At 42.5% G+C, this 24,819-nt stretch overlaps 1 protein-coding gene and 1 long non-coding RNA gene across 6 annotated transcripts in view; both read right to left on the bottom strand.

The window, feature by feature from the left end:
* Window positions 1–2,030: 2,030 nt before the first annotated feature.
* On the bottom strand, window positions 2,031–2,869 carry LOC137145027 (uncharacterized). The gene is made up of 2 exons (XR_010917542.1): window positions 2,683–2,869; window positions 2,031–2,407 (listed from the first exon to the last, which is right to left on the bottom strand). It is a non-coding gene; the product is annotated as an uncharacterized lncRNA (long non-coding RNA).
* Window positions 2,870–5,526: 2,657 nt separating this feature from the next.
* Window positions 5,527–24,819, bottom strand: part of DNAJC6 (DnaJ heat shock protein family (Hsp40) member C6) — a 72,251-nt gene continuing 52,958 nt past the window's right edge. For 4 of the 5 annotated variants that reach the window (XM_067535530.1, XM_067535527.1, XM_067535529.1 and 1 more), the window contains 11 exons: window positions 23,902–23,981; window positions 21,760–21,953; window positions 21,569–21,649; window positions 20,188–20,634; window positions 17,290–17,442; window positions 14,095–14,163; window positions 12,917–13,051; window positions 10,982–11,248; window positions 10,252–10,397; window positions 9,307–9,483; window positions 5,527–8,243 (listed from right to left, as the gene is read on the bottom strand). In XM_067535530.1, coding sequence (XP_067391631.1) covers window positions 8,142–8,243; window positions 9,307–9,483; window positions 10,252–10,397; window positions 10,982–11,248; window positions 12,917–13,051; window positions 14,095–14,163; window positions 17,290–17,442; window positions 20,188–20,634; window positions 21,569–21,649; window positions 21,760–21,953; window positions 23,902–23,981 — 1,851 coding nt within the window. In that variant the 3' untranslated portion in view covers window positions 5,527–8,141. The remainder of the gene's footprint in view (window positions 8,244–9,306; window positions 9,484–10,251; window positions 10,398–10,981; window positions 11,249–12,916; window positions 13,052–14,094; window positions 14,164–17,289; window positions 17,443–20,187; window positions 20,635–21,568; window positions 21,650–21,759; window positions 21,954–23,901; window positions 23,982–24,819) is intronic. The other variant, XM_067535528.1, reaches the window with a different exon arrangement.

Here is a 24,819-nt window from a genome sequence, read left to right as displayed (position 1 = left end):
CCCAGCTTCAAGCCAGGGTGCAGGAGGCTGTCTCTCAGCTCAGAGCCAGGGCATGGGTGGCAGCCACCCAGCTGCGAGCCCAGCTCCCAGGAGGCTGCTGCCAGGCTCCCACCTGGGAGCTGGGCAGGACAAGGGCGGCTACCACCCGGCTTCCCAAAAGCCAGCGGCTGCCGCCCAAGCTGGTGGCTGCCACTCAGCATACCAAGAAGCCGGCGGGTGCCGCCCAGCTTCCCAGGACTGGGGCGGCTGCTGTCCACCTCCTAGCTAGGAGGTGAGACCGGGCAAGAAGCCAGTGGCTGCCACCCACCTCCCCCAGAAGCCAGCGGCTGCTGCCTGCCTCCCAGCTTGGAGCTGGGACGGGGCGGGAAGTGGGCGGCTGCCACTTGGCTTCCCCAGAAGTCAGTGGCTGCTGCCCGCCTCCCTTCAATGATTTTTTTGTTGCATACCCCTTGCTTTTGTCTCGCACACCCCCGAGAAGTACGTGTACCACAGGTTGAGAAACTATGGTTTAGAGCATCTTCATTAAATCACTACAGCAGCACAGCATTGTTTTAAGTGTAGACCTCCTCAGAGTGTCTCAGCTAAATACAAAGGTGAAACAGAGAAGGGTTAACACAGGTTGCAAGAGATCATTTAAGGTTCACCCGCACAGTCATAAAACAAAGGAGGGTTAGTGGGTTACAGATTATTGTAATGAGCCATAAATCCAGTGTCTTTATTATGTCCATGATTTTTGGCGTCTAGTAGAGTTATGAATTACAGTTCCCCAGCTAACCTTTTGAAGGTGTTGTGCAAGTTTCCTTTGAGGATGAGAACTGAGAGGTCAGATATGGTACATAGTGGGAAGATAATGGGGCCAGCTTCAAGTACCTGCACCTTGTCTCCAAGACAGTGTAAGCTTTGGTTTGCCAGCTAGAAACCAAAAGACTAGATTTAAAAGTATCTGAGTAAGAGAAGGACATGCGGAGATGAACAGCTCTCTAGGCAGACAGACCCTGCAGAAGAAGTTTGAAGGAACAGGAATTTCCCAGACCCAGGGAACTGTAAGCATTAGGGGAGAGCAGCCGTTGTATTTGGGCTGGTGTATTTTAAAGATTTATTTTCTCTTAAATTAATTTGTTCTATATTAGTGATACTTCGTTTCATTGTCTTAGCAGGACAGAGGTATCGACTTTTCATTGTTTACTTGTACCAGAAGAGGTAGCAGTACAACAAACAGGAAAAGTTATCTGCTCTCCATTAACCTGTGTGGTTGGGCAGGGGAAGCATGCAGAGCAGTTTGTTGATGTATATAGGGATGGCCCTTGTATCTTCCTGAGATCTTTCAATGAAACTTCTATGGAGGTCCTCTGCAATCTTCTCCTGAAGGGTTTCTAAGGATGGCAGCCTTATTTCTTCCTCCCCAATAGGAGGCTTTTCTGCACCATTTGACCATCAGTTTGACAATAAAGTGGCTAACAGCATACAAGCCCAGATGGCTTTGAGAACCAGCAACATCTGTGTTCTCTGTGCCTAGGTGACCCTCAAGAGAGAGCAGCTAAAATCACCACTGCCTGTAGAAAATAGTGCCAGTACTCAGTGCCGTTGCCCTGTTCTTGTACCCACAGAAACGGGCCAGCATTTTATTGTTCCATTCAACCAAAAAATTCCCTTCTTATTTCACCCCACCCTCACCCTGGCAGGCCACAGCTGTGGCAAGAGGGATGTGCTAAGGCTGAAGTGTCAATAACATGGCTTATGTAAATCTCTTGTGGGGAAAAGGAAAGGGCAATCTGAAAGTTAACTTCTGCTTTCTGCTGTGACTGTAAATACAACAAGACGTCTATTATCCGTAGCTACTGCTGTTGCAGCCTTCAAATGGTGCCCATCCACACTCATTGAACACCTGAATCTACTAGAGTTAGGGTGCCGATGAGTTGGGTACATGCAGCTAGGGGTAGGGCTCCCCCTAGGGTTAGGATTCCTACATGTAGAATACTTGAAGCTAGAGAGGAGGGGAAAAAAAGGACAGGAGAATATATTCAGTGAGATCCTGCAAGCCAGTGCTACGTGGCCTGCGCATAGAGGGCCTGGTGCGTGAACATAGCAGACACAGTGAAGAAGAAAAAGTGAACAGGAGAAAGGCCCAGGACTCTACCAGCAAAAGGAGAGAGAGATGCACTGGAACATAACACAGCTTCTTAGGCAGCAAACAAATACTGTGGAATCTCCTTGGCCTACATGTCCAACAATCCTGGGCTCTTCTCCTCTTGCAGTCACTGAAGAGTGCCAGTGTAGCACCTCTCGACCACCTCCTATGTTCCACATTGCCTCAGGGGCTGCATCTGTGCCCTTACCAGGGACTGTAAGGAGAATCACAGCTTCACACACAGAGAGCCACCATTGGTGTATGTGTAGCCAAAGGGGTCTGAAATGGAAACACCTTTTGTACCTTTCTAACTTTCAAGTTCTGTTGTGTTAATTTATTCTAGAAGTTTGCAGTGTATTTGTTTTGTAATTTCACTTTTTTGCACTGTTTTTAGTACATAGTAAGTTTCTACTGGTTTGGAAATAAATTCATTTTTCAAATTACAGCACCTGCTGCAGAATGCCTACTGCTACTCAGAGCACCCCCTAGTTGCTCCTGTACAGCACCCCAGAACTCATAGGTTCCATAAAAACAGTGTCACAGGGGTCACTCACCCCTGGTGGCATCTCCCCCAGGTCACTCTGGGGATTAGCTCTGGCCAGGCATCATGCCTTCCTCTAGCAAGGTCTCTCCCAGCAGCCTCTCCTCCTGTAGACCCCTCTCACTCCAGCAATTACAACCTCCCAACTGCCTCCTCAGGGAATAGCTGTGAACCACCTGCTATAACATACACGCACAGGAACTCCAGGAGGGACTATAACCTACCTTCCTGTGGCTCCCAGCTCCTAGGCTTTATACAGGTCCCTCCTGTTCCTGTTCAGCTGAGCCTGCTTCCAATTAGTGGCCCCTTCACAGCCTAAATCTCTCCCCTGCTTGCTGTCCAATCGATTGATTGGGCCTACCTGGCCTAATTCAACCCTCTCAGAGCCAGTATGGGGAATACACCTCATCCCACGGTGTAATAAGTATAAATGTACATCAAGCACTGCATAACTCAGAGGTGCATTACAAGTGTGAGATTCATAACCGCACACCAAACAGTCACAATTCATAACAGCCTCCAACATTTCAGCTGGAACACAGTCCACCACACCTCCGTACTGTGGCTGGCCATTAAAGTGCTCTTTCAAGGCCTCCCTCAGCTGCATAGTTCTGTGTTGAGATCTGCTATTGGACCATGTATCTGGCTGTTCAAACTCAGGAGACAGCTGCTCCACCTCTGCCCCCCCCCCCACACTTGCAGAAACTTTTCCCCCTTTGCCTTACAGATGTTATGCAGCACACAATAGATACTTAGAATTACTGGGATGCAACTGTGGAATCAAAGAATTAATCATAGAATTGATTATAGAATGCCTGGTCTGATATTGATTATAGAAGGCTTGGCCTGAAACTGGGTAGCCTGAACTGTGATGGAAGCCCTCAGGTTAAATCATTGACAGGATGCCCCAAACTGAGACTGAGATAAAGATGCTAAAATCCCACAGGATGTCTCAGAACCACCATTTAAATGCAAACTCCTTTTGGGAAACTCTAGCCCTTTTGATGTCTGTAAACCGACATCTCCTGTTCTGATAAGTATTGGTACGTGCCCCCCCCCCCCTCGTCCTGGCCCCATAGGAAGTTACTCCATACAAATTAGCATTTTAACATGTATTGTGTAGTCACTCATCTTCGGGTGATAGCCAGGGTACCTGATAACCACATTGTATAATCAAGTGACTCTTTGGTCTTTCCTGTGAAAACAGCTGGTGTACCCCATTGTATATATAATTGTCTTTCCTGTCAAGTATAAACTGTGAATCAATTCCACTACAGGATCAACGTGTAAATGAACCTAAGCAACACCTATATAAGTCTTTTGTATCTGGTAGCCAGGTGAAGTACATTTGCCCAGCATCCAGACATGCTGCTTGACTTCCTTATAGCCACCTGGGTTTTCCCTATGGCTATAGTATTCCCCATAGCTATGGTTATGTGATTGTGTGTGTGTCACAATTAAAGCTGCACCTGATCCAACTCTAAAATGTAGCAGTGTGACTTTATTTTTCCTCGACACAACCAATGCCAGCCTCCCTCCAACAATCTACCAAAAGTGCATTCAACTGTCATTTTGCACCTCCTGCACCAGTACCTGAATCTTTCCTTGGTGCCAGTGTACGGGTTCATGAACCAGGGAAGCAAGGAGCAGGCTGGGTCCTCCAGAATCACTATTGGCATTTCAACATTGCCTCAGGTAAATCCGCTGGTCAGGAAAGAATGTCCCTGCTTACAGCTTCCTGAACTGTTCTGTGTTCTTAAAGATGCACGTGTCATGCACTGTTCCTGACCAGCCCACACTGATATCTGTGACGTGTTCCCAGTCACAGTGACCCAACACTAGAATAACCATAGAAAAGTATGGTGACAACATAGGGACATGTGTGCCATCTATCACCTCACCACAATTTGGGAACCCTAATGCTGCAAATCCATCCACGGTGTCCTGCACATTGCCAGGCATTACAGCCCTGTGTAGCAGGAATCAATTAATAGCCCTACAAACTTGCATGACAATGGACCCCACTGTGGATTTTCCAATTCCAAACCAATTGCCTACTGACTGCTAGCAATTTGACATTGCAAGGTTCCGGAGTGTAATCACCACTCACTTTTCAACTCTCAGTGCAGCTCTCACTCTGGTATCCATGAGCTGGAAGGAGCTCAGCACAGACTTGGAACGTGGCTCTTCACATCTGAAAGTTCTGCAGCCACTGCTCATTGTCCCAGGCTTGCATTGGGAGGTGATTCCACCAGTCCATGCTTGTTTCTCGGGTCCAGAAGTGGCGCTCCACCATCTGCAGCTGCTCTGTGAACGCCACCAACAGCCCTGAATCTGTCTTCAGTAACGGAAACCAAAGCAGACTAGCCTCCTAGTTTATCTTGTTTGCTCTAGAGCAGAAGTTTTCCAAGTGGGGTATGTGAGCTCTCATCAGAAGGTATGTGAGAAAAATCTTGTAACAGCAGACAACACGTTTTATTTAGTACACAGGTTTTCAACTGTGGCGCATGCCCCGCAGGGAAGCATGGAGGAACGTTTTTTGGGGGGGGTGGGGGGGTGAGCAGCAATGCCTGTTACTCCTTTGAGTTACAATTTTTGGTTGCACCCCCCCAAACCCAGACAGGCTGGGTGGGCCGCTGAGGTGAGGCAGAGGATAGAGGTGGCACTCGCCCCCTGGTCCCCGCCAAACAGGGCTGATTGAGCCAGCTGGCATCGCTGCTTACCCCCACCTCCCAACACATTCCTCCACATCCCCCTCCCCCCCATTTGCAAAACTCTAAAAGCAATTGCTAAATGGAACGCAGAAATCCAGAGGGGACACATGACCCCATATACCCTCACGTCACCTCTTCCTATCTCAGATGGGGCCATGCGATAGACTACATTATTTAGAAACAGGTACACAGCCTAAAAAGTTTGAAAACCAAAGCTCTAGAGGAAATGTAGCTTATGCATAAATCTCTAGGGAACACCCGTTGTTGATTTGTTTCTCCAGAAAAAGTAGTAAGAGTTACTTCAGGTGCCTAGCTATGTGGGTCCATTCCTCCTCAGAAATGATAAAAGGGGGGTCTGCTCAGTCACATGTAAAAATCCTGCAAAATACAGTTTTAACTTTATCAATAGGTCTCCTGTTTATACTATATTTACACACTTTTATTCCCCCAAATTGTATTCAGAGTAATAAAGTGAATGTTTCTTTACAAGCACAGAACATACCTGAATTTACTGAATTTGAGCTTTTTAATATATACACAAATGTTTTAGACTAGTCACATTTCATTGAGTATATAGTATATTTACAAAAAATATTACAATAATTTTTAGACAAACAGTAAACCTGAACATTGATAAGCTCTGTCATTACAAGATATGAAAATAAATGAACAATTGCAGAATTAACTAATTTTGAGATAAGTAGGTCCCAAAACTTCCATGCATCCATAAAAACATTGGGCTGGAGAAGAATCAAAAGTTTAAATTTGGGTAGGTTTTGGTTTTTTGCTGGATTATATGAAGTTTAATGATGGCATGTATTTTATGAACATTGATGAGTTATCCAGAGCTCTCTGCCATGACAAACTTGATACAAAGCTAATGTAGTTTATCATTTCAAAAATGTAGATTACATCAATGAGATCCTTTTATTATATAGGCATAGTTCATACCATATCTACAAATGTGAATGAGAAACAAAATAAATCAACAAACCACAGGAACATGATTCACATTCCAGTTATCTTTTTAAATAAGACAAGCACATACTGGATCAAAACATTTCATAATATATTAATAAATAACATCATTAGTTATGGTTATCTTGAACATTTTAAAGTCTTGTATATAAAAAGGAAAAGTGTGTGTTGGTATCACATTGTCAGTTAATGGTAATAAATAATGGACCAATACAACAAAAAATGAAGTTTTATACAGAAAGTAATGTCCTTTGACATGCTGCCTTCGCAGGAAATATTTTGCCACTGGAAAATTAAAATGTGAAGTATATAAATGAAAATGGATTGTCTTTAAAAATACCAGCTTTCCAAAGGTTTTCACATCAGATATAGATCTTTTCCTTAAAGAATTTATATGAAAACCTTTCTGCCCATCCTGTGCATATACCGAACTTTAAAAGCTAAAGCAGATACGAGATTTCAGCTCATCCATGAAGAGTTGGTAAATAAACCATTATTTCTAGTTACTTTACAAAAGGAGAAATAGCCGGCTCAAAGTAACTTGCCCTGTAACTAGATAAGAAAGACTTCAGCATCGTATGCACCTGTACGTGGCCATTATTGCTTTGGACCAATACAACTTTTAAATATGCAAACCGCCCTGTTGTTACCTCAAAGACCATACAAATTCCAGATGCCTGGATGATAACTTGCATGCTGTGATCTGAAGTGTGCAGTTGTAACAGATTGCATTTCTATCATGACCCCTTGCCCAAGTGCGCTGGGAAACTTTTGGACAGTTCATTGGAACTGATAAAACATGGTGATGTCAGATCTTCCGAACCCTTCAGTGGGAAACATTTAATTAATTAATGTGGGAAGCGCCTGAAGCAGCAGCGTAAGTTATACAGCAATCTTAAAAAAAAAAAAAATGCGGGCTGTCAGACAGTTCTATTAACGGGTAGAGCTTCACGAGGGATGTGGTAAACACTTACTCTTCACATTCTACAACTATGGACTCACCCCACACCCACACAGTTCACTATTCCCTGAACATTGCGTCTTAACAGGTGTTTAGCTTAGGCTGGTGTAGCATCAAATATTTGATCTTCGGTTTAAGTCACTTGTTGTTCCATGGTGCTGTAGAATTTGTTCTAAATATTTAACTGCTTGGCTGTAACATGAAGTACAGGTCTATGCTTAAGGCCGCTTAAGTTACCGTATTGACGTATCCAGTTGCTCAGCTTTGTCTTTGAGAATATCCTACAAGTGATTACATATCGAATGGTGATTAATTAATATTATTATTAGGTGTGCCTAAACCAAGTCCCTGGAGCTGAACACTTACATTTGGATCTCAACTTTGAAGTTGGACCCCATCTCCAGTTATTGCATTCAGTTGCAGTGCTGTGTCTCACTATCATTCACTGCCAAAAGCAGGACGTCAAGTGTCCCAAGACAAAACAGTTCCACCTTTGTCTAGAATGCATTCCTCCCTCACCCCACTTGAATCTGGAAATAAACTATGGGATAAGTTTCCAAAGTGCTATGAGCAATATTAGCTACACAGGTCTCCCCTTAGGAGACATGTGGCTAAAATTCTCCTGTGCTTTTGAGATTTTGTATTGTATGGCTGAGGAAACGTTCATTTTGTTCTTCATGATAAGTATTAGGTTCAAGAGTAATTTTGAAACCTTCCAAATTTCCAGCCAGATTTTGGTTATCTGTGAAAATTGCAAAATTGTGACAAGAGACTATACAAGCAGGAGAACGGGTCTGTAGCAGAGACTGAGAACGTATGTTAATACAAAGGCTTTTGGCCTTGGTTTTCAAATTCTGACCAGGCATCATTTAGCTCCATGAAGATCATCTTTGCATACTGTTCATATGGCTGCCCTGTAGCCTAAAAGAGAACAAAGTAAAAAGATATATCAGAATACAAACAGTTGACATTTAAAAATTGTTATAGTCTAAAGTAGTTAGTAGTTTACTTCAGGAAAAAAGGCTTTTCAGTTTGCTTTTGTTTCACTAAACCTAACTGCTCTTATCGAGGGCTGCTCACCCTGACTACAGCTTAATGAAATTTTATGACCCTCCTGCTCCTCCACAGCTTTTCAGCATAGAAAGGCTCCTCGCAGCTCATCTGGAAGGCCATCTGCTATCTCCAGAGTATAACACTGCAGCCCGAAGGTGAGGCCAATGCGGGTTTTAACCTCAGACTTCCATGAAAGAACACTGAATTGGCCTTCACCTTATATGCAATGAAGAGTGCTGCTGCCTGACAGCATGTCATTCCAGCTCCCTGACAGAAGCATCCCCCTTCCCATCTTGCAAGCCTCACTTGTGGCAGGTCAGAATCCAAACGTTGTTCTCAAAGGTCATTCCTGGTTATGCAAACCCAATCTTGGGGCTATTGGTAGAGCAAAACCAAAGTCTCCATCCTCTCAAAGATAGAAGCATCGCCTCTACAGCTTTCCCAGACCGCCACCCTGGGATTAATGGGTCAAATCTGAACATAGTTTCATGATTGATGTCACTCTGTTGACAGACTGTAGCCTGGGATTCTTTTATTTTCAGTAATTATAAAAGTAAAGATCACTTTAAGAGAGTTTAAGATCTCTTCCCATACTCATTCATTATAAAGTAATGCTCTGCAGAATGTTTGATACCATGGTAGCAAATCATGGATAATATGACAAAGTAAATGTGAGGATGAACCAAACCCCTGAACCTGAACATCCTTGTATTTGGGGAAAGTTTGTACCCAATTTGAACTGCCTGGGGCTCATTCAAGAGGCTGGTCTCGAGAACACAGTTAGCAATTTTTGGATTCAGTTCTCATATGGAACAGTTTAACTAGTTGGTGCAATCACATCTCAGGCTTTCCAGCTCACCTTTCATTTACAATTGTTTTGTACTGTTCATGAGAAGTTATTTTCTTAAAAAATAAAAAAAGAAATACTTACTTTGTCAGGATGAACAACGAGCACTGCTCTCCGGTAGACCTTCTTCACTTGTTCTGGAGTTACAAGATCTGCCATGCCAATGGGTTTCCATTTTGTCTCTCCAGCCCATAACACTGTGTGCATCGTTGACAGCAGTGCTCTTATGTTTCTCTCCTTCCCTTCAATCCATTCAAGAATCTGGAGAGAAGAGACAATTCTCAACAAGAAAGCATCCATAACCGATGCTAAAAGAGTGTCAAATCCACATTTTGCCATTTAGATGGCTAGGGTTTTCCAGAGAGCTGATAGTCACTTGGTGCTGGCTCCTCATTTCCAGCTGCTAAGTTGCATTAAGATGGCTAAAAATGCATAAAATGTTTTTCCAGTGTTTCTTTTCCATGCAAATGTGACTCGCTTGTGTGTGTTACACGGCTCCCTCTGAGCCCAATGTGTACACGAAGCAAGCCTGTTACAGACACAACTAGGAAGGCTTGGGTCTTTAGTTCAAGCTGTAGCAACTCAAGCTTTCAGCTCTGCAGGTCCCCAGCTCAGTCCCCAGTGTGCTGATCAAGATGGCAGATCTCATGTAAGTAGTTAAGGACTGTGGAGGTAGTTAGTGATCATTTGTATTTAAATGTGGCTCTGCTGTGACAGTTTGATGCCTAGCTTAGGAATTCAGTGTAACGTATAGTAAATTTTAGTGGATCTTGGGACCCAACATGCAGTGGATAAGTGCACACTAGATAAGTGAGTGCTAGATGAGTACAAGAATACTGTAAACAAAGGCATTAGTAGTTTCTGGCACGGGAGTTTGTTCTTAAAACTGAACATGTGGAAAGTTAAAAGTGACAAGTTTTATTAAATGCAAGGAAGAAACTGAGCTGGATTTCAGTCTTCAGCTTGATTGAAGGAAAGCCATTCCAAATGTGGGTACAGTTATCACACTACATCAAGAATGCAGCTTACTTTTAATTTTTCAGGGTCCATCTCCTTAGCCATTTCTTCTTTTCTCATTTCAGCTATTGTTCTGGGTCCTCTTTTGTCTTTGTGGGCATTAAAGCCTTGACCAGATAATAGGTCTTCAAAATCAGCAGACACCTTTGGTTTCGAGTCTTAAGAAATCAGAAAGCTTAACTTAGATTCTATTCTTGCAAATATGTGGTATGATTAAACACCTTCCTCAAGCTGCTCACCAAAGCAATATCCTGATCACAAAGCACATAACCTCTTAAACCTTGGGTAGCCTGTATGTAAATTCTCACCTCATGGTGTAGAAAACACCCCCCAGAGTATAAGGCATTTTCAGAAATGGCAACTAGTTGCATATATCCAATTTAACACACTTGGGCTCCAGTTTCAGGCATTCCAAGCACTCAGGCTCTAGTTGAAGGGAAACACATATGTTCTACAATCAGACATGTCTAGCTGGACACTCAAACAGAGGCACACAAAATCTACAACCACTTCTGGAAGCGTGGCTGTAGGAGTGTCAGGAAGGCAGAATTTCAGGAATACTACCAAACGTCAGAATCATCATTCCCCTCAGTCTCACCCCACCCAGGTACAAATGTAATTGTCCTTGGAGATCGTATAGTGATCAGCTTGGTTGTATGTGCTAAGGTCATAAATGGTTCATCTCTTTTTGCAATGAGCAGCAGCAAACATTTTGGAAGTCATTTAAAAAAAGAAATCTTACCGGAATTTGCTGGTCCTTTTCCACGATCATTTTGACCACCAGGCTTTGCTGTAAAGCTAACATTGTAGTTGGGCCTGTTCTGGGGAGAGGCATGTGGTATGTTTTGCTGGGGTTTGGACTGTGATTGTTGCCAGGAGTAGCCAGCACCTTGCTGCCAACCGCTGCCTCCCATTGGCTGGGGAGATGGTTTCTGTGGTGAGCCCATAGGAGGGAATCCTCCAGTTATTCCTGTTGGAGTGGTTGGTTTACTAGCAAATGAGGACCCACCTACAATACAGGAGGAGATGAGGAGAAAAGAAAAGGTTAGCAGCATATTCTAATGGACAGGGCACTGTCTGAGAGCTGGGAATAGAACCCAGGGCCCTAACTCAGCCATTGACCTGTTGTGTGACCTGGAGCAAGTCACTTCACCTCTTCGTGCCTGGTCTCCTTTGGTCTTAGTCTATATTCAGTTTGTAAACAATTTGGAGCAGGAAGTGTCCCTTACTAAGTCTGTACAGCACCTAGCATAAAGGGGCCCTGGCCTTGGTTGGAACCTCTAGAGCCTATTGTAATACAAACTAACAATAAGCATACGTAGCTTCTTGTGTGCTACACATGACTGACAGTCAGGAACCAGAACAGTTTCTTGCCAAGCAACACTTCACTAAAACATTTGCCATGAGATCGTACACGTAGACGCACACCACTTCCTGAGGGACATTTCCAAAAGGCACCAATATGGCCAAAACTAAAATGATGTAACAAAAAAAAAAGCAGCTTTCAGCGCTTTAAAGTATCAAGCTGAATTTAGATATATTTAATGTAAGTTTGGTCAAGTTCATTTGACTTAAAAAATGTAAATGTTCAGTGGAGCTCAAAGGCTGGTAAATATCCTATGGATTCCAAGCTCTTGCTTGTTTTTAGAATCCACCACATTGCTATGCAGATTCACTAAAGAAAGACCAGCAACTGCTCTCTTACATGATGTTTGGCACTTGTGTGTTTTGTTTCTGCAAAGTAGCAAGCCAGCAGAGGGAGCTGGGAAACCTAATTCCAGAACCATGTTGACATTGATGCAGTTAAAGGCATGTTAGATTGTCCAATGGAAGAAGCAGAGGGTGGGGGGAGCTGGGAAATGAGAAAAATTCTGTTTACTAAAGTGGAAGAGGGAGAAAGTCAGGGACACTGAACACAATCGAGTGCCTTAAACCAGCTCGATCAAAAGCCTTCCCAATATTAGAGTTTGGCGGCCTCAGATCATTTGGTAGGACAGTCTAAGCTGAAAGCATTTATCTAGGAGTCAGAAAGTGAACTGTGATTTACAGGGAGACACAGATTTAGGCAGGTTCCTTGAGTTCCAAGCCCCATCTTTAGGGAAAGTGTGGATGGAGCAGCAAGTCAGGGCAGAGCAGCAGGAACAACAAAAAGGCATAGTCAGGCTGCTGCCAGCTAGTCTGTCTCACTGGAAAGGAAGATCAAACACTGACATTTTGGAGGTCCAAAATACTGGTAGATCTGGGCTCCATTTGTTGTCTTATCAGGTTTGTCGCCATCAAATTTAAGCCAAGGATAAAAATCAAGGCAGCAGCCCCCCGCAAGTTAAAACCGGTCATAAGATCATTGGCAAGTCATTTACTTCCTGTGTTACACCTTACAGAGCCATGCTGGCTTGCAGTGGTGAGGTCCCAGCCAAGTTTTCCAGCAAGCACCTATAGATGCAAGCTCAGAAGAAGTCCAGCTTTGAATAGGCGTAAAGAATCTAGTCCTTCCTCCTTTCTCTGAAACGGCTGCTTTCCAAAACCATGTCTGAGGTGCAAGTCTAGTAAACTGCTACGACCCCCAGACTTGCTTCTGCCTCAAACCCCAAGTTGCCCATTCTAACTCAACACATTCACACCTGCATCCCTTCTAAATGGGCCAACCAGGTGATTTGTTATTGTTAAAAAACATAACCTGCTAAATTTGCACCAAGGGCCCCCAAATCAGCAAATGGATCCAGAGTTTGTGGTTTGGACTGATGAGTGGGAGTGCTATGAAGAGAGCCTGTGGGACTTGTAGCGGCTGACTTGCTTCCCATCCCTAGGCCACCTAAAGAGAGAAATAGAGTTTGTAAGACCTATCTTTAACATTAGCTCTGCTCGAACTTAACATCAAGATTCACACTAGCATATTACCAGCTTGGTGTTTAAGTCAAGCATGCTCCCGTAGAACACTGAGGTGCTGCATATGTTGAGTTGACATTTTATACTTTGAAGAGTAAATGGTTACACACACAAACACACACACACTTAAGAGACTACATTTAGCACTAGTTATGCAAGAAAATATTAGGCATGGTATTCTCATATTGCTTCTACAGCAGCCATGGGATTTTGTGATCATGTGTTGGGAGAAGGGAGAGTGAAACACTTTAAAAACTTTGAATTCATTTTATGTAGTGGCTTCTGAAAACAGTGAATTTTTCTAGGAAAACAGATTTACTATCTCTAGCCATTAGACACAGTTAGGACTCCACAAAGTATTTCAAGATCTCAATGGCTGAGGAGTTCACATTTCATTTGATTTCATGAGAAACCAGCTACATTTTGCAGGCTTTTTTGTTCAAAATGAGGACCGTTTTCAATCAAATAGCTCAATTTTAAAGCTAAACCCTTCACACTTCAGATCAATTTTTACATTATAGCATACAGTTTGGAAGTCTTGCACACCGATGTAAAAACAGCTTTCACAGATTGAGGTTAGAAGATGGCTCCACAGATTTTTTTTTTTTTTTTTTAAAGACTTTTTTGAGTAGGGATGTGAAATTTTGCATGAAAATTGTTAATATGACTTCAGTGTTCACTGTTACTACAGTAATTTGCAATCTTGTCATCTTCAAAGGACAACAATTTCATATCTATAATTTCCTTAGTCTCTTTGAAGGAGCATGCATAGATCACTTAAATTCTGGGGAGAATCTCAATTGTGTGTTCCATCAATGCATTAAATAAAGTTGTTGTGAGTTTAATATAATGTAAACTAGTTCAGTTTTAGGTAAGGAAAGATTAAACCAGCTCTCTTCAGCTTTTGGTAATATTTTCCCCATTAAGAGTTCACCTTTAAAAAGGGGTAGAGAGAGGCACCATACAAACCTGATTTATTGGACCAATCCCAGCCACCTGAAACATCTGGTTGTATGGAAACTGTTGGTGTACTAGAAGCTAAACAAAATGATCGTTACTTATTAAGGGATTGCAAAAAGAAACAACATAACTCAGCCTCCGAGAGAAGAAAAACAAAAGAAGTTAAAGAAACCTACAGTGCAGAATGAAATTTTTTAGCAGTTCTCTGCAGTTGTCTGTGATTTGGTATTGATGGAAAAGTCACGTATTTGCTAAAGTCACAGCTATTGTGACTAATGTTTCTCTTTGAACCCACCCCATAAAGTTTTGTTAAGTACAACACACAGATTTAATGTCCATTTCAAGTAATTCAGTTGTATAAGATGCACATTCCAATACAAACTCCTTTGGTTTGGTTAAAGGAAAATGCATAAAGTCAATGTGATCACCACCCATTAGGATTTTTAAGTAAATGTCTTTAGCTACCAAATGGAGATTACTTTAGGCAGTTTTACTTAGGCAACAAAGTTAGTTAGCTTGCACTCGATTTTATCAGAAATTAAGATTGTGCCAGTTTGAGATGCCTATTATCACACATTGATTACCTGAAAGAAATTACGTAGTGACCAGAGCACAGAGCTACTGTACTTGGTGAAAGATTAGAGCACAAAGTATCTATCACATTCAGTAGGTGCCTTTGTCTTGGCAAGTTCCAGCAGTGGAGAAATTCAAGTTCTGAAGTGTTTTCTGAATCCCATATTTTAGAAGTGAGTGTGTCCATTAAAAATGTGACCTGTCTTAGGTAAAGAGAATAGTTCTAACCTAAGTTAGATCAGGATCATCCTCCAATTCAGTGCTTTAAAATGAGGCAAGGCCTAACTCTTTCATACATATTATCTGCCCTGAAACCTACATTTCCATCTACCCTAGTAATGCCAACTATTTTTCCAGACAGTCTGAAGTACTTTGGAACTCGTTTGGGGTGAGCAACACTGTGATACATAAAATTTACTAATAAGCCCTTACACTTAAGTGTTTTAATAAAAATCAATTCTAGAAATTGCTGAACTCAGCTGAATGCTGCAAATCTAGAGACCCTTCTATCTTTTGTTGAGCTTTTTGTGCCACTCTTCAGAAAATTAACTTCTCTCAGGAATGATAGGCCTGTCTTGTGAAAGTAAGGACCACCTAAAAACATATATAGCAGCACAAAGGGAAAATGCAAGATGTAAACCAAATGAAAAATGCACCTATTAATAAGCCTCAAGATCATGATGTGGTGACTTGCTTTGGATGTAAACAGCCAGCCAGAACAGTTGCCCATCTCCAGAACTGTGAACCTAGACAACATTATAAGCATGCCTTTCCTGAATACAGAAATGGTGTTCCAATACCATGGTGATAGGCACTGCATAAGCACCTGTTCCTAAATTATGTGTGTTCCCATTCCCACCACCAGAGTAATGTACGGGTCCTCCTCAGCACCGATTGCACGTACATTCAAACCCTACGGAGGGTTTGTGCTGGAAAGCGGGTGAGAGCTGGAGGAAAAGAAAATGGATGTACAAAGAGGAGCACGCATGCAGTCCCTCCTCCAATTCCATTCTGCATTATCTTCTCCCATATAACTCCCCACTCCTGGGGGGCAAGGAACAGGGTAATCCTCACAGAAATTTCCATCCCGTAAACCCTTTCCCCCCAACAGATGATAATCTGGACCCTGAATAAATAGTCAGGGAATTGTTTCACTTGGACAAACAAAAAGATAGGGAAAGCAAACTGTAAGACAAGTTCAGTTGCAACACTGGAAGTGAAACGTGCACCTTAAAATGTAAACCCCAGCTCTGACAGAAAGCAAAGTAACATCAAATAAAGCATCTTGATGAGTGGGGGAATCATTCAAGTTGGTCTTTACAGAAAGTAGCACAGTTCCGAGCCAGTGTCATGCTTCAGAAGGAGCCAAAAGACACTCTCCTAAGCACTTCACCATTCCAGAGCAAACCTGAGCAGTTCAGCAAACCTTACAACATCCTCTCAGGAAAGATGAGCAGCCACAAAAACATTAAAGGAAAACAAAGGTGTAATTGTATTTCAGAGGGGACAGCGAGTTGTTTCATTTTAATAAAGTGGTATAAAAATACCCAGTTTGATTTATCTGGGTTTCTTCATGCAGCGGAGAGAAACAAATAGTCAGGTTTTCAAACATTATTGGACTATCCAGCCACCTTCTGCCAAGTTCCCTCATTAATTCTTGGCACCATCACTGTAATTTAGTATCTTAAAGAGCTGAGGTACTGTTTAACTGCTTTCATTTATACAGCTGGCTCGGGCTGTGACTCAAGCGTCAAATTCACAAAGTTCATATGCCCAGTGTTTTCCCCCCTTCCATGTTATAGCAGAGCTAAAAATACAGTGACATGAAAATCCCCTATTTTGTAATACTAAACTATCCAAAGAGAATATCCCACCCGAGAAAGGCATTTTTGGAGATGATCAGACACAAGAATTAATTTGGGGCTGGACAGGATTAATTTGACCCAGAGAAGGCTATAGGATCAAAAGTTCCCAGTACCTGAATGAACATGATATCTAGTTCACTTCTAGCGAGAGACTGCTTGGTAGTCTTGCACCAATAAATGGGCATAGAGAGACGATATTCATATTGCGGTGGAGGAGGAGGAGACTGCTATCTGCAGAAAAGCTCCTTTTTTTTTTTTTTTTTAAACACACAAAGCTTAGCATCAGTCTGATAGAAACTCTAAAAGATCAAATGGAACAAATGAACAACAAAGTCAGTCTGCTGTGAAGGACCATCAGAAATCTGGGCCAAGGATGATGCCTGACTAAACACTAAGACACCTGAGTTTTCTTTACCAGGCTTAGTACGCTGTGCCCTATTTAGTACAATTAATGGTAATTTGGTTCATATCACACCTCATAACCATGTGAATACACAAGCACTGTTTAGTGGTCTGATTGCTTCATGTGCACAAATGGCTCATTAATTAAATACAGATTGGGAACGTAACAGGATTCATTTTAACAGGCTCCAAATTAGGAATAAGATGCAAGTCTAGTGACTGAAAGCTCTTTCTTCTCTCTTTATTGAGCAGCTGCGCTTTAGTCATTATTGCAGAGATAATTATTTATTAATGGCTTGTTCCCTCACCATTACTTATACAAACACCTGTTTTAAATACAACAGATAAGAATTGAGTTTCTTACCCATGTGAAAAGGGTCACTGTGCACTGTAGGTGAAGGACTTCTTGTTGCTTGAAGGAAAGGATCACCAGCAGCATTTGATGAACCAAGAAAAGAACCCAGTAGATCTGGACCAGATTGCTTAGGGCTAGTTCCAAATGGGTCAAAGGCAGTTGCTGTAAAAATGCATTAAATGTTAATTTCTCCATCTCACATCGCTATAGGAAGGTCTGTTAAATTCTGACCTTCACATTGTATAGAGAAATGAGTGAATAGCACAAAAACTTGAAATGTTGGAGTCTAACCAACCCATTTCCCCTTCCTGAGACTATTTGAGAAATAAAAAGGGAGTGTTGGAAGTTCTCTAAAAGCTTTGATGACACCCAGAGGATGCCACCAAGATTATGGAGGTCCAAGAGGCTCTTGGTAAGGGTTCTTGTAGAAATAGTTTTAGATAAGCACTAGTGCCTTTCCTGTATATATGAAGCATTTCCCCATCTGTTACATGGTACAGTATTGAGTTCAGCTTTCCCATAAATTCCATTCTGAGTACATACCTGGCCCGTAGCATTTATTTGGAGAAGCTGCCAACAAGGAACAAAGTTTAAGGAAAGAGGGGAACAATCTAATCTGACCACTCATAACATTATTGTAACGTAATAGATTACAGAAGACAATCTTTAGCTCTGAACACTATGCTAATGAAGTTATGCTTATTGGGTAGCCGGCTTATGGATCTCACACTTGCTAGGTCCTTCACAGCCTAGCTCTCTTGTACCTCACTCCCCACCAACACCCATCTGTCCTCCTCATTCTGCCCAAGCTGTTTATCTTACCACTCCCTTCTTGCCCCTTATCATATGGGTCCTCTCCACCTGGAGATCCTTTCCTGACTTTACTGCCAGGGCAGGTTCCATGGGTGGACAAGCAGGGCATTGACCTGGGCACCAACTCCCACGGGATGCCTAACTGCTTTGCTGTTGTTTCTCTCCCCGACCTGTCCTCCCCCAGTCTGCTCTGATTGGCTGGGTGGGTGGGGTTTTTTTGTTGTTATTTCTTGGCCACTGGGGCAGGGGGTTGCTAAATGTGTTTTCCACCCTAACCGGCAAAACAACGTGGGCTGCTCCTTTCCGTTGCCACATCACCACCCTCTTAAGAGTCTTCTCAAGTATCAACTTTATGGCTGATAAACCACAATAACGGATCAAAAACAAGATACTCAGGATGAGCACGAGTCATACAAGGGACCTAGTCACTTTAGCCTTCACTCACTTTTTTCTTCTCCAAGACTCTGTAAGTGTCCTTCCATCCCCAGCACCTCACTATGATTTTTGTTCTCATCATGATTTAGACTAACTGTCTCAATTTTCAGTTTGTTTTGTAGGCACATCTGGTGTCTGTGCACTAATAAATAAAGTTTCTCTTTAAAAATAGGCCACTATATTCCCTTATTTTAGGTGGCTTTGGAGTCTTCAGGAACTGGCTGTGAGAACATCACATTTAGTGGTTGTTACTCCAGCTAACTCTACGCAAGGCTCAGTCAGTGCCGATCTAGCGCACTACAAATGGATTTTAACCACCACATCACTAACTCTCGGAGCAGTGTTAATTGATTGCAGAGAGAAAAAATATGATAAGGAAGTTCAGCATATGCTGTAGAATTCAATTCTGTGGTGATGTACATAAGCTGCCACAAAACAGATTCTTTGAAACAAAGACTGAAAATTGTGGGTTAAAAAGAAACTGTCCCAGCCTTTACCATATATTTCCTTAACTAGTTCTGAATAGGGTGATTTTTTATGGGGATAAAAGGGAAGAAATTCGTCTTTACAGCTCTCTCTTAAAACAAAACTAAAAGCCCACCCACAACCGGGACACGTTGCGATTTCAGCATAGTGCCCAGTGATCTGGAATAGCTCCTCCAAAGATTGCAATCAGGATAGACCAGGGGTTTCCATTCTCCGTGAGCTTGCAGCTGCCTTTGGCAACATTGATTAGCCACTTCTCAGAGACTCTCCCCAACCTTGGCTTTTGAGACCCTGCCCTTCAGCATTTCCTTCATAGATCTTCTTCATTCCTTCTTCACCCAAGGAGTCTAGACCCCCTGCCTTATCTCTTACACTCAGTCCATGGGCAAAGCCATCTACACTCATACTGTCAATATCATCTAAACAGTCTGCCTTGTACTTTTCCGCAGGGAGGATAGAGAGAAATTTTAATGTTTCAGTACTTGCCTGCTGAAAGAAGAGAGAAGTCAGAAATAGCAGCGGGACAGGCATATGCATAGTTTCCATAAACTAGAGATGGACCGCAACAATATGAGAAAGTTGAGATCCAGACTTTGCTGTCCAGGCCCAATTCAATCATAAATCCAACAGCGGGTAGGTCAGCACATACCACATACACCTACCAACCAGCTCCCGCAGCTGGACAGTTATGAGAAGTATCTGATGGTTTTCAGACTAGAATTTCATTTAGAATGACACTGGGTCACTAGAAGATTTATGAATTCTAGAACTTTCTCCTTCTATCTTTCTTTCACAGTATCATTTTAAATAGTCCCCAAACCCAACCATAAACTTACAGAAATAAAATACTGAATGTCATCAATGTAACTAATCCACCTACACAAAGGTGTAATGGACAGGCCCCTTCACCTGAGAAGTATGCACCCATTAGCAGGGACCACTGAAAATGCAATATTTGAGATTCCTCAGAGAGCGATGCACTGTGTAGTGCAAAATGCCTTGGTTTCCTTGCAGGCCCTCACAAATATTCCAAATCCCTCCCCATGTAGAATCTCACTTGTCCATCCTCTCTACTACAAGTCCAATAACTCAGAAAGGTGCATTCAACAGTCATAACAGTGAGATAATAGGACACATTTGTACCAAGTCAGGCACTAGGCTAAGGAGTGTTACCTTCTCCTACTCTTGGGGATGGAGATGGGGATGCTGAAGCTGCAGAGTGTCGAGGGGTGGAGTGTGCGGATCCAGTCCCACCCACATGAAAGACATCCTCAGCAGCTGACTGTCCACCTTGACGTGGGGCGCTGGAACCACCAACCCCAAACAGATCACTCAGCAAATCTGAGTTAGAGGGGAGAGCAGCAGACTGAGGGGGGAAATTCTTGCTCATCGGGCTACCGTCTAGACCCAGAAGGTCGACATCCTCAGGCGGAGGTGGGGCTGGAGGCTCTTGCTGCTTTTTGCTGTGTTTTGGAGTCCCATGGAGTTTGTCACTGCTAGCGTTGCTGTGCTGACTGGAAAGGGATAAGAGTTCATCGTCCGATTGTTCACTCTCCTCATGCACTAGTGCTGCCCGATCCTCAGAGGTGGGGTGAGAGCTGCTTTTGTCAGATTTCTGATCTAAGTGAGCAAAAGAATTTACGTTAGTCACTGGTTCTTTAGGTTTTTTACATAAAAACAGTTTCACCTGGAAAAAGGCAGCAATGCCAAAACACACGTGTGCAGCTAGATTTAAAATGGAAATGCCTAACAAAGTACTATAAGGAAATATCCCCACAGATAGGGAAACTGAGGCTACAGAACAGGACAGTGTAAGAGCCTGGATGAAAACAGAAGCTCCTGGGTCCAGATCTGGTGCTTAGACTGATTTGCCTCAGGTTTCATTTATGGGGACTAAAATATAGGACAAGGGCAACAATATTATACAAATGTAGATGCATTTTAACGAAAGCATCGCTTGAACTTTCATCCCATTTTTTAGTTTGGTATAAAGGGAACCCTCCTGCTGGAATCCCATACCGCACATTGCACCATGCTGCAGGAGGTTTGTGCTATACATGCTACAGGAGGGGTTCTCAAGCTTGTTCAGAATGCGGAACGTGTCCTAGTATACCATTACATCCCATCGAACACCAGGGCCCTCCCATTGGCAGGCACAGACCACTTCCTCGCCTGTATTTACTCATAAAAGGTGCCACAGGGATCTTATGTGAAAGAGCAATATTGGGAAAGGCAGATATTTTAAAACTGTCTTTTAATGTATGTTAGCAGCTGGAATTAATGGATTTTATTTTGAGATTATGGGCTACCTCAGTCAGACAAATATAGGGCAAAGAGGCACAGTGATCTCAATCCCTCAGAAGAATGAAGGGAGTATTCATTTTAACTCAAATGGCAGCATAAGCTAAAGTGTGTGATCAGTAGCCCGCAGGGATCTAATGTGAAAGACAAGATCACAAGCTGATCCTTTGCTTGAGCACATACATTCTTTAAAAACTGGAGACAACTTTTTACAATACTTTAGCTGAAAATACTAGAGGCCAAGTCTAAGTACCTTGCCAGCTGAGAGAGGAGAGAAACGCACCCTGTCCAATGTTTTTTATGTTATCCTGAGGTGCATCTACAGGGCCTCGACCTGCAAGACAGAGAACCAAACGTACCAGGATAGAATGAAATCCCAAAATAGTAAAGGGCAATGTCAGCATTAGAAGCTGAAGAACATACACAAAGCAGTGCAGTTCTCACCTGCCAAGGCAAGAGTATCTTGATGTTCCTGGTGAGAGGAGAAGAGAATGCTTGCATTGATGTCTTTTGTTGTGAAGTTCTCCCATGGAGGTGTTAGGTCAGTCTGTCTATCAGCAGATTCTATTTCTATCTCCAGTAGAACATGAAACAGTTGGGGATATTTGTCTGGAGAGTCACATGCATCCAGTTCAGGTCTAAATGTTGGCAGAATGTTTTTTAGTTAAAAGCAGAAAGCAATTTTTTTTGCAGACACACAAAGTTTCAAATCTTTAACATGTGTGTACATCCAAGTTATTCATTTTTACACTTTCCCCCATTCACGCCTAGCATCTTTTCAATTATACACAAACAGCGGCAAGGATGAAGCAAGTGTCTGAAATGTGTTATTATAAGATGAATCGTATGATCAGCAATGTATATAGTAAGTTATTCTTTAGCTATTTTCCAAGGAAGAAGAGAGTACTCTAAAGACTCTTGATTCACTCCATCCTAACAGTCCCCATTTCAAAAATCAATCTCACTTGTGGACAGATTGTGCTGCTGTCCGAACTCTGTATATATCTAGGCCTTGTCACTATACAGGAAACCACAGCCATCTGCTCCCATTCATCCAGTGGTTTGACAGTCTGAAAATCAGTCTTTCCTTCCCCAAGAAAGTTCCTTGTCAAGCCAGTTTTCCCTGAGTCTGGGGAGTTGGGATTGCCCTCTGCCTATTGTGTTACCTTCTCAATTATCGATTAGGAGCCTGAAGGCTGCGCACTTCCTTCAGCTTTGAAATTTCTGGTCTCACCTTGCAACACCTGCCAATTGCAGGTCTGTCTCCAGAGCAGACCATTACTCATTTCTGCTCTGGCCCAGTGTGGGCTTTCTATACCCCATCACATGGATTAAGTTGCATTCAGACAGGACTCTACCACTTTGTTGTTAGTAGTCAGGAAAAAAGGCAGAGTAATAAGTTATTTGTCACTGCACTATGTAAAGAGCATACTCAATTATTAGACAGCAAAATCTGATAATGTGAAAGTTGTAAGCAGTGAATATTTTTTAGAGTACTCAATCCTTATTTTAAAACTCTGTAAAACAGAGTTAGTGAATATCAGTAAATCAACAAAGCAATGGGAGACATCTAGAGAGAAAGTATCTTTTTCCAATCACGCATGAAAGGGAACAAAATCTTACTCATTTTACCGCTCCCTCATCCTTCCCTACTACACACCACCATGCTGTCACCTTTGCTGGTGTTAGATATAGCATAGTCTGTATACATGGACCTGTTTGTTTTATTTATTAAGTGCCACGCACACCTAGGGCACTGAAAATAAAAGTTACATCTTAATACACTTTCCTAGGATTACTCATGTTCTTGGATATTTTACCACTGTGCATCAGTCATGGGGAAGTAGTGGGCATAACTCACCTCCCCATTAAACAGACAAAGGCAGACCTGAGCCATCTGAAGGGAGTCCAGGTCTTATTTATACTGGAAACAAAAGGACAGACTGGCCTTTCTAGAGAGGCTCAGCAAGCCCAAGAATATTTTCCCTTTAAAGGACTTTCACTTAGTAGGCAGCAAATGAGAGTAAAACGTTCTACTGCATATTCCATGTGCTCCAAACAGTTCTGCTACTGCTGAGTCCAGAGTAGATACGAGTCAGCACAACAAGAAGAGTGTACATCATGCATGCATTTAATATATTAAGTAAGCTGGATCATTTAAAAAAATAGGGAGGAAGAGGACTACTCATTGTGGGAGGCTCAAATACTTTTTCTGCATCTTCACAATTGCCCATTATATAGCTTGAGAATCCCTGAATGAGTGGTACCTAGGCAAGAGATGGCTCCCCCAAAGTAAAAGAAAAATGGTTGGCAGCAAACCCTGTTTCCCATTTCCCCAGCACCTCTGAACAGATATTTGAGAGACACTGGAATAAAAAAGTCTGACAGTTCAATCCTTCATCAGTAAAAAGCTACTCAGGCAGTAGATCCTAGAAGAGTTATTGCTATAGATATGCCATATTTATGTGCCAACATGCATTGGTAACTTTATCAAACTAGTCAGTGATGGTCAGCTTGTTTGTATGCCATGAACATGCTGAAGTCTACATGCAGTACTGGTCTCTGCTCTGTTTAAGAGGTACTTACTTTGTAAATTTTAGCATGCTTGTTCCCAGTGCTATGAATCCAGTATGAAATTGAATCTGGAATATTTGTGTGTTTGTCATCTAAAAAAACCCAAAAACAAACCCCCACAAGATTAAATATACACTTAAAATAAAGGGAAGTAGTTCTCTAGATAAATCTCTAGATTTATACCACATCCAGCCAGCTAATCAGTTCTACTTCACTAACCCTACAATATAAGCAGATGAAAGTCTGTACTACTAGTTGCATCTTATTTTGTCATCACCTGATCTGCTTTTCAAGCAGAAAAGATGTTGCCTATCTCAGAGTCCAACATCTCGAATCATCTTCAACTTTCCCTCCTTACGTGTAATTCAGAACACCTCAGTACTGAGTAAACATTCCTCCCCTTTGTTCTCATTTCTCTAGAGATCTTAGTTTTATTTTAGTGACTTTATTATATATCTGTTCTGACTGATAGCCATGTCACCATTATGTGTGTGAAAAAATCTGCTGATCTAATCCTGAGAGTGTTCAGGAACTTTCCTCCTGCAAATGGAGGCTCCAATCCAGACCAGTCCACCCAGAGGATGGCGAAATGGTACATTAGGACTGTGGAGATACTGGCTTGTTGCCGCCTCCTTCCCTAGGTGGCAGGTTAGGGAGTCCAGTGGGGCCTTGCGTCAAGCGGGCTACTGGCAGAGGGACTTCCCATTCTTTGCAGTCAAGCCACTGGAAGGACCCTGCTAGACCCCACTATACAGAGCCATCAGCACTGTCACTGCCTACTCTGAGCTTCACACCCAGCCTCCTCAAATCTTAGACTTTGGGGGTAGTGCCAAACATTTTTATGGCTACTCCGTCTCCTTCCATCTCAAGCTTTGAGTGCCAGGGTCAGTCTTTGACTCAGCGTTTGCACTTGTGTTGTGCGTATCCAAA

Source organism: Emydura macquarii, unplaced genomic scaffold (assembly GCF_026122565.2).
Source record: "Emydura macquarii macquarii isolate MOO-44397 ecotype Brisbane River unplaced genomic scaffold, CSIRO-AGI_Emac_v2 contig_3506, whole genome shotgun sequence".
In the NCBI taxonomy this organism is placed as follows: domain Eukaryota; kingdom Metazoa; phylum Chordata; order Testudines; family Chelidae; genus Emydura; species Emydura macquarii.
This window is presented reverse-complemented; position numbering and strand designations above follow the sequence as displayed.